General features: G+C 39.2%; 1 protein-coding gene across 1 annotated transcript; it reads right to left on the minus strand.

Moving 5' to 3' along the window:
* Positions 1-2,534: 2,534 nt before the first annotated feature.
* LOC125293607 (erythroid membrane-associated protein-like) lies at positions 2,535-5,904 on the minus strand. The gene is made up of 4 exons (XM_048241602.1): positions 5,720-5,904; positions 5,005-5,289; positions 4,650-4,673; positions 2,535-4,461 (listed from the first exon to the last, which is right to left on the minus strand). The coding sequence occupies exons 1-4, from the start codon at positions 5,880-5,882 to the stop codon at positions 3,917-3,919; spliced, it is 1,017 nt and encodes a 338-aa protein (XP_048097559.1). The 5' UTR covers positions 5,883-5,904; the 3' UTR covers positions 2,535-3,916.
* Positions 5,905-16,459: the final 10,555 nt, after the last annotated feature.

Genomic DNA, 16,459 nt, shown 5'->3' on the forward strand with positions numbered 1-16,459 from the left:
AAATTTTAATATCAAATATTGACCGGGATGCCGACCATTTGTGTAGGCCCTCACAGTTGGTTTTACAATAAGAAGCAAAAAGGCGACGAACAACCGTTTAGCCTACCTATCCTCATGGTTGTGGAGGATGATCGTTAGCAGCTGTGAAGTCTTTTATTCTCATGATGGCCTAATGGTGTAGCCTAGGCCAGGGGTTCCCAAACTTTTCCACGACAAGGCCCCCCAAATATCACTAGGTTCTGGAAAAGGACCCCTTTGATGTGTTATTAAACCCATTGACAATACTACGGTAAATGTAAAAAATACATTAAGCTAATCCTAATAATTATTTTAGCCACAAGTACTTCACGATGGAGCATGCAGTGTGTAAAAATGCCATTTGCGGCCATTTGCTATATGAGAGCTATCACTCTATATTTTCCATGATACACTGGGAATAATAGTAATGTTCAGATATGCGACAAATTATTATAATGGTATTGTATAACAACCCTCATAGTAATAGGTATATTTTTCAAATGTGTTTGTTGCTTTTATTTTTCCTTCCAAATTGCTGAGGCCCCCTTGCGGCCCCCACTTTGAAAACCACTGGCCTAGGCTACTGTCTACGAAGACGTAGGCTAAAATACAACTATCTACAGTCATCCAAAAATTAATAGCAAGAGATAGGCTATGAAGGGAAAAAGTGCAGCATTTTAAACATGGCAAGAATATTTTTACCGGAACAGTTTTGTCTTGTGAAATTCGTGCTTGTGGACATCAATCACCTATCTCCTGTCCTTCTATTTAACATTATCATGAGTGTCATTTGATTAGCCTATATAATCACAACAAATGCTAATAAATGAAAACAGAATAGGCTTATGTGCTATAGCCCACAGGTCAGTTAGGCTAACTCCCGTATGTAAAAATAAACTGATATGATCCTATGAATTGTTAGTGATCACACACAACTTAACACAGCAACCTCAAACACCACTGTTGAACCTAGGCTACTGCTTCAGTCATGTAAGAATAGCAGTTTATGAATTATCTTTACCCGTTTAGTCAAGTCCACATGACCAAAATAACATATTTAAAGGCTGGCATAACAGCCTAATATAATGGATAACTAATAAAAAGTCTCATACAATTAATTAACTTTATCACTCACATTCTAAGTTTTTCTGGGTGGTTATATATCCATGCAGATCGTCTGCTGAGTCTACATGCCTACCAAAACCTGTCGCTGTTCAGTTGAAGTTGAATGATAAAATATTGTTTGATTTTGTGTCAACTTTCAGAGGGAAGACGTTCCTTTCTGGCCAAATTTCTCAGCTTCTAAGAAAGTCTATCGTCTTCGTGTAAACCGAGTTTTGAACAGAGGAAAAAAAGTTAGGCTACCATTAGGCTACATGCAGGTTCTCCCATAACATTATCGATACAGATCAATGCACCAAATCAGGGTGATTTTAGCAAAATAGGCCTAACGTTCCTGTGACAGGCTATCAAATATTGAACAATGGGATAACGTTTCATCATCACCTTTATTGATGCCTGAAATGTTGCCATTTGCCTACTGAGAGGCAGCTGCAGACAACGATGTTCAATGGGTTCAATTTGTCCCTTGCCTACCAGGTGGATTAAACAAAGCTATAGAACCTAGAATACGTCACATGCAAAACGTTAATTAAATAGGCCTACTGAATGCGCACTCTTTCTTTGTATGATGGGGCAGCTCTTTGTGTGCTGTGGAGCTGCATGCCCAACATACTGTATCAAAGCAGAGATTGTGTCATTGAATAGTGGAGGCGATTTGTCTGGCATGAGGCATCTGGAGGCATTAGGAGCTGAAAAATAATGGTATGGAATATTGTCCCTCTGGTTTGTCCATATTTATTTTGAACAAGCCTGTCCCCTGGTGGAAGCAAGACTGCAAGTGCACACAGCGTCAGCAGCTGTAGCTGATTAGAACAGAGCCAGAACTCCAGACTAATACTATATTTTAAATAATATACAACACAATGCTGCAACCCTGCTATTTACAGTACAGCTTGTGCACTCTGTTTAACTGCATTTAGCTGGCACTCTTATCTAGAGTGACCTAAAGGGAGTCTCCCTATAGAGCAACGTAGGGTTCAGTGCCTTCCTGAGGGGCACAATGGTGGCGAGTGGGAATCAAACCCACACTTTTCTATGCCATCACCACCTGTGGCTTTCAAGGTCATATACTGTTGTCCAATTGTGCATATATGAACTTACTTTTACTGTATGCTATCTCCTTACGCATACAAATATAAGAATGAATGTCACATCACAGTCTGGTCTGGTCCATATCTACAACAGTAAAATGTGTACTGGAATGTATTTGCAGACTTTTCTATGAAAAAAAAAATAAAAATTGCATCCGTATTAATTCCATATTCTACATTTATGAGTCGCTCAGTGTGCTTGTTGCCAGTAATAATTCCAGAATGACAAATATGGGTAATCTTATAGTATTTTGGGACATACTATGGAAGTACTGTATTAACACAGCAACACACATACATCACAAAATTCACCAAAAAGTTTATTTCCTGCTTGAAACCATTTTGTCCATGAACATATGAAGTCCACATCACCACAACACCACATCACAAAAAAAAAAAAACTTTCCCCACATAAACAAACTTTATTTGTACCTGTTTCAAAGTCAAATCAGTCTAAAAGCATAGCACACATTTTTATATCCAAGAGGAGCACAGTCAAAATACTATCATTTGTGTCATTTCAAAAAGTGTGTTACTTTATGTTTCAGTACAGCAACCTGAATACAGTGTACAATAAGTGATCCATTGTTTTACCATACCCATCTGTTTTTGGATGAGTGTTAGATGTGTCATTTTAGCATTATATTATCTAAAAGTAAATTAATAATTTATATTTAGAATGTACAGTATGAAAATACTATGCCAGAAATGCTGCAGTAAAATCTTTACAGCATTTTGCAACTGCAAACAATTTAGCTGCCCTTTGGTTCCATAAGTCTCAAAATACAATACACATATTCAGTAAAAAGCACAGAATGGACAAAAAATATGCATAGTCCTATTTCATCAGTGACAACAGCTCTTCCTCATCTTTGGGCATGTCTCCTCTCCTTGTAACAGTCCTTCTCCCTTTCCCTGGTCCTGTAACTACTCTTGACCTTTCCCTGGTCCTGTAACTACTCTTGACCTTTCCCTGGGGCTCTTCCTCTCCCGTGTGTAGCTTATTCCTCTCCTTTGTCCAGGCATAATGTTGTCCTCTCTCTGTTCCTCTGTTCCTCTCCACATTGAACAAAATCAATCTCAAATAGTCTCGTTTACACTATGTCCATGTAATTACAGTGAAATAATGTCTATGCCTAATTGGCTAGGTCTCTGGTTGGTCTATTTATCTGTTTAGTTACTTTTACACCGCTTATTTTTTTTATATGACCTGTTTGTTCATCATTATAGCTTTTGAACAAATGCTATTGCAGAGGATACTTTATAATTTAAGGTTTTGTACATTATGTTTGTATTCTGGCATACTGTTTGTAAGCATTTGACCACAAATAGTCATAATTTGGGTGTTGGGTAAAGAAATTGATACAATTCTAGTAACTTGCTCATGGACTGTAAATTGTGCAACAGTAATAGATGTTGTTAATGGCATGGTCCACAACAGATGTACTTAGAGTTTTGAAAATGTGACCAGAGATTGGACACAAGCATGTTAGCAATTGTAAAAAATGATACTGACAACAAAGGACAAATACTATTTGCTGGACAGTCACCTTAACCTTTACAATTACCAACATATTGTGTTATAAATCATATACAGGAGATGCAATGCTACATTATACAAAAGACCGTTAATCTCACCAGAATCACAAATGTTTATATAATCTTGGCAAATGGTGTGGATATTATTAGAAGTCTTCATAGCAAGACACCGGGGTAGTGATGATGATCAGAGGAGATTTTGCTTGTGCGCAGAAGAACGGATATATTGTGTCGTTAAAATGAACATGGTTGAAAGAGTAGAGCAGGTCCCAGACCCACATTCCTGCATTGTAAAAGGAGACCTCCCCTGCCTCATAATCCACAAACACTCCCACTCTCTCAACACGACTTAATGGGTTAAAAGTGACACGGTTGTCAGCTAAAGCAAAAAACTCTTTCTGAGCATTTTGGCGTATGGTCCAGTGACCGATCTGCGGTCGAGGTATGATACTTCCCTTCCTGTTACTGGACTCTCTTGTGACCCCTAAATACCAGGATGTCACCCCTTTGACCAGAACCTCAAAGTAAAATCTGCCAGTGGAGAATCCCTGTTTACCTAAGGCAATAGGGGCATCAAACCTCTTGGGACTGGATGGGCGCCTCAGTTGACTGTCTCCCAACCACACTCGCTTCCTATCTGCAGAAAAGATCAGAAGGGGACCTGCAGTATCTGGGTCCAGTGATATGTCCACTGTAGGAAGGGAAGACATATAAAGCACTGAGCTTAAGTAAAATGACCTTTCGGACTTGTATTCTACTAACATGTACTGCCCTCATAACTGGTCAATATTATGATCATTTCTGTATGTGTACAGGCACTAAGATTTGCAATGTATTTCCAGCTAAATGTGTGTTGTGTTGTTGTTAGAGAAAACATACCTGCATTCTCTTTTACTTTCATCTCTGTGTGACACAAAAAGAAGAAAAAAAACTATGATCAGGTCTTTATGTCTTACACCGAATAACATGATCTTGATTCAATGAAAAGGAAAGACCCGAATGAAAATAAAGCTAGACTGAGAAAGTAATGTTCAGAAATGGAGCTAATCAAATCTGAGGTTAACACACAAAATCATAGTGTTATTTTTTCTTAAAATAGTATTTTTTACTATGAAATTACTCACCCTAAAAGGCCATGAAAAAAGAGGAAGCACACTCAGCTCATAGAAGTAAACTTACTACCCAATCATGTATGCACTGGTTTTCAGCTATTCAATGAGTTTCAGTTCCTCACCCAATTTACAAAGCCGCAATAGCAGATGATCATTCACTCTATCTGTTATGTTGTATGTCAGCTGTAGCTGGGAATGCAGTAGCTTCAGCTCGTTATGCTGGTCATTTAGCAGGTCCCTGTCTTTGGTCAGGTTGGTCTGTAGCTCCTCTGTCTCCGTCTTCAGCCCGCTGTACCCCAACTCACACTGGTTTCTCTCCGCAGTGCTCTTGGCATACAGTCCAATCATGGAAGACAGAAGCGCCACACACAGTAGTCCTGCAAGCAGCACAGCCAACTTGGGCCAGCCTGAGGAAGAGAAAGTGCACTGTTACTGTTTCAATATAAATACTCATGAAACCAACGATGAAGCTTACACTCAAAATATAACAAATAAACAAAAGAAGCCGAGTAATCCACTCAGGATTATTTCTTAACATCCAAACAAACTACTGCACATGCTTCTATTTACAGTGCTAAGAGCATGAAGTTTGTTTAGGCATTTAACAAAATCCTGAGTGGATCACTCTGCTTTTTTTTGCTAATTTTTTACCTTCTGAGTGCAATCTTCATCATTGGTTTCATTAATTACTTTCCGTTTCTACGCACCACCACTAGGATGATAGCCAATCTAAAATGTGCAGATTAATTCTTGCATAAATATTCACATAAACATATATATAGAGAGAGAGATTCTCAAGGAAGAACATGGAAAAAAAAAGGAGATATTTATAATTACTCTTGTGCTCCCAGGCTTGCCTGGCCCTGTAATTGTGGAAGAAATAGCCATTTCTGTTCATCTCATCACTCATTGACGGATCCATTTGTGACCAGTCTGCAGTGAGGTCAGATCTGTTGTCTTGATACACCACAGTGTTAGCAGTATTGGCCATACAAATCATGTACCAAAGCTTTAAAAGCAGTTTGAAACTGTGAAAGAAGAAGTGGGTTTTGATTTGATCATGTGATTTCATATTCATTCACTTCGAGGAACTCATGATTGGAGAAAAACTGCAATACACATGGAACTGCAAGACACATGGAAGTTGATGCCTTTTAGTCCTTCTGTTTCTAAGAATATGTGCGTGTGTGCGCGCGCAGGTCTTTGTGCAGTAGGTCTTTGTGCTTAACATTATGAGGGTTTTGGGGGAGTTGGTGCCTAATCATAATATGATTACACCAGAAAAGCAAGCAGTTTTACTCCAAAAAATACCAACACAGTACACAATTAACTAGATGTACCGCATAGCGGTACAAAATATGACCACCGCTCAGTCCTGTACATCCGTTCCGCGAAAATAAATCACACTTCAATTTGTCTCCATATTTTACTCCATCCCCACTCTTGAAACTTTTTGTGTATGCTTGTTTGGCATGCCTGAGTGTGTGTGTGCGGCTGCACAGAAAGTAGCCTACTGGTGCTGAAAAGGTGAATAGATTGTAGAATAGCCAAAGAAGATGTAGCATTGTTATAAAACCTTTAAAATCTCTAAACAACCACAAATAGGGCAGTTCATCACAGTTCATCCATTGCAACTGGATTGATGAAAGGTCACTTACACCTGTAGGCTACATTGTATTTGGGAAAAGCAAAAGGTATCAGCATAATGTTATTTATTTATTTATTTATTTTTATGTATTTATAAACAAAAACATCTGTCAGTTCCATGCCGTTTTCAACAGCTATCAAAAACAAAGGTCATTTTTAGATGGATGGATTTTTTGTGAATGTTTCTTCTTCTACATAAGATTTTAGTAATCGTTAGTTCATGTAATACTTTATTGTCAATGCACAAATTAAGTAACAGTAGTCTGAAACGTTATTGTAAATGCACAAATTAAGTAACAGTAGTCTGAAACGAAATGCTGTTTTACATCTAACCGGTGGTGCAAATAACTGACATGTCCAAATGGGCCTTGATGAAATGCGTCGCTAGACTGTTCATACACATTTTAACGGGCCAAAGTTGAAGAGCTGTTGTCCATTATTGTTCGTGCAAATATAGGCTGATTCATGTTCCCTTGCATTGTGTAACTGAGGTCCATGGCTAGTCTGGCTTTCATCAGACCAAGCTCAATCTTTTAAGAAATCAAAAAATAAATAGCGGGCAGATCAGGCTGGGTTCACCCAGCCTAGTCCATATAGTCGATATTGTTTAATTTTCCGATTGAGATATCCAAGCTCTGGCTATTCTAAATGCAAAAATGAATCAGGGAGTTATGACAAAACTGTAACTAACAAACTAGATCCTAATTCACCCCTTGCAGACACATGACTTAAGTCACGTGACTGCTCCATGCTGGACGGCAAAAAGATGGGAGACGGACGGCAAATTACATTATGTCATAAAGATTATGATGAACTGAACACCATTACTATAACATCTTTGTAGTTCAATGTATTGCTGTTTGGGGTCTGATAGTCAAAGAAGATGCCAGTGGTGTTGTTAGATGAAATGGGTCATGATCGCAAATGTAAAGTTACTAAAACTGGTGGTAACAGCAAGGGGAGATAACTTTACGTTAGGCTACTGTAATTAACATTATGGTAAATGAACACCCATAAGTATTTCTGGACTAAAATATTGCAAAGCGATTTGGTTACTTTATTTGTCTTGCTTTTATCAGTTGTAACATAGTCAAAACGTTAAGAATGTCATATCAGAACATGAAATAATAACTAGCTGCCACACTTAGAAGCTAGCTATTCTAGCTAACGTTTATCGTAGCTCATAGTGCTAGGGCTAATGTAACTCGTCAGTTTGTACGTTGCCCAGCGAATAAACTTACTTCTTATATGTCTTAAGTTAAAGAATTGAAAGAAATAGGAATTTAAAAAAAAACTTGAACGGTATTATCTGTTTACATCTATGGTTGCTATAGCAACCGCTGCTGTGCTTCATACACTGAGGAGATAAGCATGCAATTGTGGTTGAAATACTCCCGAAACACAAAGAAAACAAACCAAAATATATCTATGCAAGAACATGGGATGTTGTTGTATTCCAAACAATAAGCCAACAGTCGTGGAAGGGCATTACTACGGTTAAATCTCACTATAATCTCCTAGCTGTGCGATATGTCCCATTACAACCCATTGATTTGATTCGTGTTCTTGCCGTCCACTAGGCCATTTTGCTGTGGCGCGAACAAAACGTGACGTCACTTGCAAGGGGTGAATAGAAAGCTGTTAGCTTCCCTAAGCTACAGGTAGGCTTATAAGGTAGGCCTATTTACAACATAAATTGTCAATAGGCTATGCTGGCGACACAAATAAAATCTCCTTTGGAAACCAATGGCTTACGCCTTACAGTATCAAGCGGACTTAAACTGCCATATCGTGGCGAAAAGTTGTAATAAAATTCACGCAGCTCCATGAGTCAAGGAAAGCGCGAATGAAGTTTAAGGTGTGTTGCTAAAAGCAGCCATAATGAAATGAAGGTGTCATTGTTTGGATACTTCACACACACACGTGCTTTTTAATTTCACAGACTACAACTACCAAGCTGGAATCAAAGCACATCGATTCCCCCCTCACACCCTGCACACTTAAAACAAAATAAACAAGCGTCTCAGTCTCACGCATGTAGCCTATAGGCAAAACTGTAACGTTGGTAAATCTTCCATTGCACAGAATGGTTTTGTAGCACGTGCAACAAATGACAGTCGAAAGATACAATTACAGTGCTGCTATCAATTTGCTTGGTATAACCGCATTTATAGTTTTCTACAAATGCAATCAATCAAATTGGCCTCCATCACTCAACCAACGCTAACAGTAACATTACCTAGGTCCTTATTGATGGCCCCAAGGGACGAAACTAAATTTTTCCGTAAAAGTCTAGTGGGGCTACATACCCACCAAATTTCATGTGCCCCGGTGGTTCGGTGTCCCAGGTATCGTTGACCAAAAATTCAGGAAGTAGATGACGGGGACTTTGACAATCCCTATATGACCGCTTCGCTAGCGGCGGTCATAATTATGCTGCTATTAAGTGCTATAATACTGAACTGAACCCACTGTTAAGATGGGAATTTTGCCCAAAGAAATAGAAATAGGTCAGCGAGCTCAGGCATTGAGGGTCACCCAATCACACGTGCTTGATCATTCACACACACACACAAACGACAGAAAAGCTCATAACCAGTGGGACACTGGACACTGCAGACGGAAAAAGGGGATCCCACCATTAGAAAGAACACTACCCCTCTACCTGTGGGAACAGAGTGAAGAACCACACAGGATTAGTAGTGCCACACACTCAGACACAACCAAATAAACACATCAAAGCAAACCCACAACATAGAGGACAAGGATCTGGTGTTGACCCCGGGCACTAGAGATCAACAGCAGTAAAGGCTGCTACACTGGGGATCAGCAGCACTGGAAACAACTGGCCTCCTGCCACCGGTAAACAAAATGAAAACAAACAGAAAGACATGAAAATGATATAGCAATAAAGACACAGGCACACCCTCCACATCCACTTACACAGATGCAAACAACGATCTGAAGTTAGGACAGCAACCGAAAACAAATGGGTAAAAGTTCAGGACCAAGATGTGTGATCCAGCTAGCCAGCTGAAAGTATATAGCTGGAAGTGACGTGAGTTGCAGGCAACAATGACTGTAAACAAAGCAGCAGTATTCGGCTGCTGGTAGACCCAGAGGTATGTCGCCACTATTGTGTTTACCAGCAATCCCTACGATGTATAAAATATACTGCTGTCAAAATAACTGATTAATTTCGATTAATTAATTTGAGAAAAATAGTAAATAGAAAAAAGAAATAGTGTTGACATTAAGGGGAGTGTTAATTTATTTTCATTGTGTTCCCTAGGTTATATCTGTGGCCTGAAACGCCTGGTAAAAACTTCTTCCCGAAGCACTTTTGAATTCATTTCCTCAGCATATTAGGTCATATCATATATTATTATTGCCATTATTTGAACAGTGAAAATAATAATAAAATATTTTTTGAACTTTAATGTCACTAATGCTGATTACGCAATGATTCATTTGAATTTAAATCTTTAAAATACTTTCACAGCAAACAATATATATGTGATTAATTTAGATTAATTAATCACAGAGTATGCAATTAATTAGATCAATTTTTTTTAATCGATTGACAGCCCTAATAAACTAGAAGTAAAACTACCTCTAGAAGAGACTACCTAGGCATCAACCAGCACAGGTGGAGCCTGTGACCTTCCATCCTCCCAAGCTGTGATAACCTACAACAAAGCACAGGTTTTCTAATTTGCACACAGTAGACCTAACTATATAGTGGGAAACGGTGGACATACCAACAGTGATGCACTAGCTGGCATCTTTCAAGGGGGGAGCAGGCCCACAGCTGAGGATCCAGAAAGCCAGGGAGCAGGACTTGCATAGCCTAGAAATCTAGACGCACCCTAGCGACAGCAAATTGCATTTGCTTCCAGGGCTAGTCTAGCAACTCTCCATTGGCTTGTGAGCTCAAAATTAAACTTCTATCAGGCCAATCAAATCGTGTATAGAGTCGTTAGGCGGGCTTAACATAATGATTGATGGCAGAGTTGCAACGGTTTGGCTTGAATTCCCTGCTACTTGAAAACAAAGTTGGCCAACAGTGTGACACAAGTTTAGCTTGTTTTAAGATGGCAAAAGTTTGAACTAGCCAACTAGCTCCGCTGGTGGGAAAACGTATGGGACTCATAGCGCTGTCCTATTGCGTGCAGAGGGAATTTGAAAGACAACCGATTATCCTGCCCCTCGGACTGAGCACTGCGAATGGTGAGTGCCCAGACCCTACATTTTAATGTGGGTCTGGCTCGTCAGGCTAGGACTTGCACTCAGCAGCACATTCAAATCACTTCCTACCTGACTTATATAAAATGACCCCGCATTGTGATTGGCTAATGACCATCAGGGAGAAAAACTGAATCAACTCAACGGCAGCATACCATTCTGCTACGGGTCAGGAGAAGAGGGATCCCAACCACCCAAGATATCTTATTGGAGCATATAGTATAAGTCTATATACAGTCTTTTGATCCCGTGAGGGAAATTTGGTCTCTGCATTTATCCCAATCCGTGAAGCACACTCAGCACACAGTGAACACACAGTGAGGTGAAGCACACACTAATCTCGGCGCAGTGAGCTGCCTGCAACAACAGCGGCGCTCGGGGAGCAGTGAGGGTTTAGGTGCCTTGCTCAAGGGCACTTCAGCCATGCCTACTGGTCGGGGTTCGAACCGGCAACTCTCCGGTTACAAGTCCGAAGCGCTAACCAGTAGGCCACGACTGCCCCATTGACAGTATTGAAATTAATTCAACACAATTAATGAAAGGTGATAATTAGGTGATTCTTTTCATTATCCCCAGTCTTGATACAAGGATACAAGGAAGTTTATTGTCACATGCATATAGTTACTGGAAGTAAGAAATGCAGTGAAATTATGTCGGGTGTCAGCCTATTTGTGCATTAATGGGGAGCCTGAAAGTGCAGTAGAAGAGGGGTTTAGTAGATTAAGTGGCAAGGGCTGCATAAAAAAGGTGGGGGAGGATTGTGATTGGGTGGGGGGCACCAACAAGGAGCACCCAAGAGCAACAGGGGCAAGGAAAAACTCCCTTACCAAGGAAGAAACCTTGGGCAGATCCACGGCTCAAGGGGCTAATCCAACTGCCAGGGGTCTTGGTGTGTGTGTTGGGGGGGTGACAGGGGAGATGGGATAGTGTGCTGTGTATGTGGGGAGAGGGCAGTGTGCAATGTGTGTATGGCAGGGACTTACTATTGCAAGCAGAGTACTGTATGTAATGTATGTGAGTGATGACAGTGAAGATGTGTGTGTGGGCAGAAGGGGAGTGGAGCAGTGACTGTGTGTGTGGGTAGGTGGGGGCAGTGTGCTGTAAGTATGTAGAGGATGTGTGTTGGAGAAGATCCTGAAGACAATGTGCTGTATATGTGTGTGTGTGGGGGCAGTGTGCAGCAAGTATGTAGAGGAGGCTTACAAGCAGTGTGCTGTATGTATGTGAAGTGATGACAGTGATGTAAGTGTGTGTGTTTGGGGGGGGGGGGGGGGGGGACTTACTATTGCAAGCAGAGTACTGTATGTAATGTATGTGAGTGATGACAGTGATTCTTGATTCGGACCGGCCAGTTGAAGTATTCAGGTGTTCATTCCTGGAGAAAAAAAATGCCAATGGACTAGACCACTGGCATGAGAAGTTAGTGTTGCAATGTTGGGTGGGCCATTTCAAATGGTTTCTCTTCCTCCACTCTTCATTAGAAGTTCCTTCACTGGTCTGACTAGTACTGAAACAAAAACTTGCTTACCACATAATTCCAGAACATTTTGAAACAATGACAGCGGATGTGGCCATGAGGATTGCTTCACACTCTTTCCGTCACGGTTGCAAGGGCTTGACCCAAACGTAGGGCAAAGTACGGCAAGGCAATCTTCAGAGTTGCAAGAATCGGAGAGGAGACAGAGGGTTTACATACACAATAGGTAACAGGGAACAGGTGGACAATGATCAAGGTAAAACAAGAGACAGGTGGAAACCAATATTAAACTAACAGACTAATTAACAGAAAGACAGAGGACTGGACGAGACCAACAAGACAATAACGGGGAACAGGTGTGGAAACAGAAACGGAGGGAAAACTAACAAGACAGGAAGCACAGACCAAATAAGGAGATGGGGCGGAGACAAATACAGGTGACAGGCAGGTAAACACAAAGCACATGGGGAACAAACAAAGGAGCACGGACAGGACCCTTACACTTTCACACAAATTTCACACTCTAGGGATTTTTTGCAGTTCCTAGAAGCCAGTATTCCTCTTTCAGGGGTAGAATGCATCATTGAAATAATTGAATAATTGGATACTGGATACTGGATATTGGATAGTGGTGTGGGTCTGTGTATGATTTGTTTATTTGATATTAAATTGAGAATCCAAAATAAAAAAATGACTTGTTATTTCATTATTTGTTTATGAATGTGGTACAAACAAAAAAATAACGCTTTGTTTTTCAGACTTTTGATTTCATGGTCAGATCAAAAGGAGAACTTTTAAAAAATGGACTCAGGGCCAAAACTTTTGATATTTATTTTTTCCGATTGCTGTGACCCGGAAATTATTTATTGACTTTGCCAGCTGCTGCTTCTGTTTTGCAGTGTTAAATCAGACTACCAGTCCGATTATAATTTTACCATACACACAATTTAACCTAAAGACAATGGCTATATTTAAATCCCCACTCGGACAGAGCGACAGCATTTCTCTTTTTTTCCTCAGCCGACAGTCAACATGTACCACCGGTGGTACGCAAGCTTCCACTAGGGGGTACGTGAGATGAAAAGGGCAATGTGGGAAATGTGATCCCCAGTAGTTCCCAGTTCTGCATTATAAAAGGAGACCAACCCTTCCCTGTAATTCTCAACCCCAACCCTTTGAAGCTTATTTAAATAAGAGTTGATGTATTTGTGATGCAATGTTTCCTTGATATAAATGTGAAATTGGACTTGGGCTGAGACAAGAGACAAACTGAGGCATCGACACACAACATACACAGCTTATTTGTAAAGCTTTTCATTTTCAGAGATTTTTAAACAATGTACATCAAAATCTGTAAACTACCGGATGTACAGGATGTAATACACTTAAAGGACAATGAAAATAAAAATTCTAACCTGAACCAAAAACGCTTTGTTAAAAATAAGATATTATAATATATCATACCTAATTGATTTTGATAATGATAGCATGACTTTTTGGTTATAACTTATACATTAGAAATCTGCAGTGGCTCAGGTGCTAACCAGTTACTTAAATGAAAAGAGATAAATTAAAAGAGATCAATGTTAAATTTTTAGATAGATAGATAGATAGATATACTTTATTGATCCCCAAGGGGAAATTCAAAAGTTTACTGAGTTTACTGACAGCAAAAATGCTGATAGGCCAAATTACTCTGTTTGAACTGTGTCAGATATCCAGTCAGATAGAGAGACAGAGTATACTGTAATACGGCCTTTTACAAACAACAGAATCGTGACTTGGTGTTCGGCTATGTCATCATGTTGTACTGGGATCAGTTGCTACTCCTGAAACATTTGGTAGTTTTTATACTATTATACTTATCCCAAACATATGGGATGGAAATATATTTAGGTAGAACAAAAACACACTGTGTTTTATTCAGAAATAACAAAGGGTGAGCTGACATTAACCCAATCCAAATATAAAGCAGTCATGTTCATGGAAGTACAATACAAAACTTATAACACTTACAATACAAAACTTGTAATAGCGGTACATGAAATTGCTGCTTGCATGGATATCTATTTAATCATCTTGTTAATTATCTTCCTATCCTATTTTTCACTCTCCTTACCCACTAGCCTGGTGTAGTAGTTGGACTACACTAGTTGGATTCTTCTAACACCACATTTGTATTTTCCAAAACGCTATATCTCCGTTTTTAAAAAACATTATGCTATTTAATTGTGTATTTCAGGTAATGTGAATCCAATTGGAGTTGTGTTGTTTTGATTGAGTAAAGATAAATCAAATAATAATACCCATTTACAGTTCTACTGAAATTACTTTCAAAATGTAAATAAATAATTTATGAAAATTCATTAAAATTGTGGATATAGCGTTTTGGAACCAAACTCTTCAATTCTTCTTTTGACTTTTCCTCCAACGGAATTCTTATTCACATATTTCTTCATGATGAGGTCAAGGAGAGATGTGAAGATGTGGACATCATAAGGTCAAGGATGTGAAGAAGAATTGTTGCCATCTATATACTGCCCTCATGTGGATATTTTTCACAGAAAATACTAATGAAAATAATCATAATGCCATCAGTTTTGAAATATATAAAATCTTGGAAATTCTTTTTACCATATATTTTTTACTTAAAACAGTTTTACATCACAAAGTTCACCAAACTGTTTATTTTCTGTTCAAAAACACATTTTGTTCATAAAAATCTGAATTCCACATTTCAAAACACAAAATGTTCCCGCCATAGACAAACTTTATTAAAACACGGTGTACCTGTTTCAAAATCAAATCAGTCTATCAAAGCACTAACATATATTTATATACAAGAGGAGCACAGTCAATCACTACACACCAGTCTCAAAATACTACCATTTGTTGTCGGTGTGTCTCCTCTCCTCTTAACTTTCCTTCTTCCTTTCCCTGGTCCTTAAGATTCCTTACAACAGTATTAGCAGAGAGGGTTAAAGCGAAATCTCACCATCACAAATGTTTATCATAATCTTGGTAAATGGCATGGATATTATTAGAAGTCTTCATAGCAAGACACCGGGGTAGTGATGATCAGAGGAGATTTTGCTTGTGCGCAGAAGAACAGATATATTGTGTCGTTAAAATGAACAAAGAGTAGAGCAGGTCCCAGACCCACATTCCTGCATTGTAAAAGGAGACCTCCCCTGCCTCATAATCCACACTCCCACTCTCTCAACACGACTTAATGGGTTAAAAGTGACACGGTTATCAGCTAAAGCCAAAAACTCTTTCTGAGCATTTTGGCGTATGGTCCAGTGACTGATCTGTGGTCGAGGTATGATACTTCCCTTCCTGTTTAGATAGATAGATAGATAGATAGATACTTTATTGATCCTCAAGGGGAAATTCAAGGGTCTCGGTAGCATACAGACATAACACACAACATGCACATACAGCAGAAGTGGTAAACATAAGTGTAAGTATAAACATATAACTAAACTCCACTGTACAATAAGACAGTAGAAGATAAGACAGATAAGAAAACTAACAAAACTAAAAACTAAATACACTATATAAGTTAAATTAAGAAAGACCAATGTGCTTGAGGGTGATCAAGCATAAGACGTTACTGGACTCTCTTGTGACCCCTAAATACCATGATGTCACCCCTTTGACCAGAACCTCATAGTAAAATCTCCCGGTGGAGAATCCCTGTTTACCTAAAACAATAGGGACATCGAACCTTTTGGAACTAGATGGGCGCCTCTGTTGACTGTCTCCCAACCACACTCTCATCTGCAGATAAGATCAGAAGGGGACCTGCAGTATCTGGGTCCAGTGATATGTCCACTGTAGGAAGGGAAGACATATAAAGCATTGAGCTTAAGTAAAATTACCTTTCTGACTTGTATTCTACTAACATGTACTGCCCTCATAACTGGTCAATATTATGATCAGTTCTGTATGTGTACAGGCACTAAGATTTGCAATGTATTTCCAGCTAAATGTGTGTTGTGTTGTTGTTAGAGAAAACATACCTGCATTTTCTTTTACTTTCATCTCTGTGTGACACAAAAAGAAGAAAACTGATTATTTGGTCTTTGTGTCTTTCAATGAATGGCGTGATCTTGATTAATTGAAAAAGAAAGACCCAATTGAATGAAAAATATCATATTAGATGGCATTTAAAAAAGTAATCTATACAAACGGAATTAATTAAA

This window comes from Alosa alosa, chromosome 4, assembly GCF_017589495.1.
Source record: "Alosa alosa isolate M-15738 ecotype Scorff River chromosome 4, AALO_Geno_1.1, whole genome shotgun sequence".
NCBI lineage: Eukaryota > Metazoa > Chordata > Actinopteri > Clupeiformes > Clupeidae > Alosa > Alosa alosa.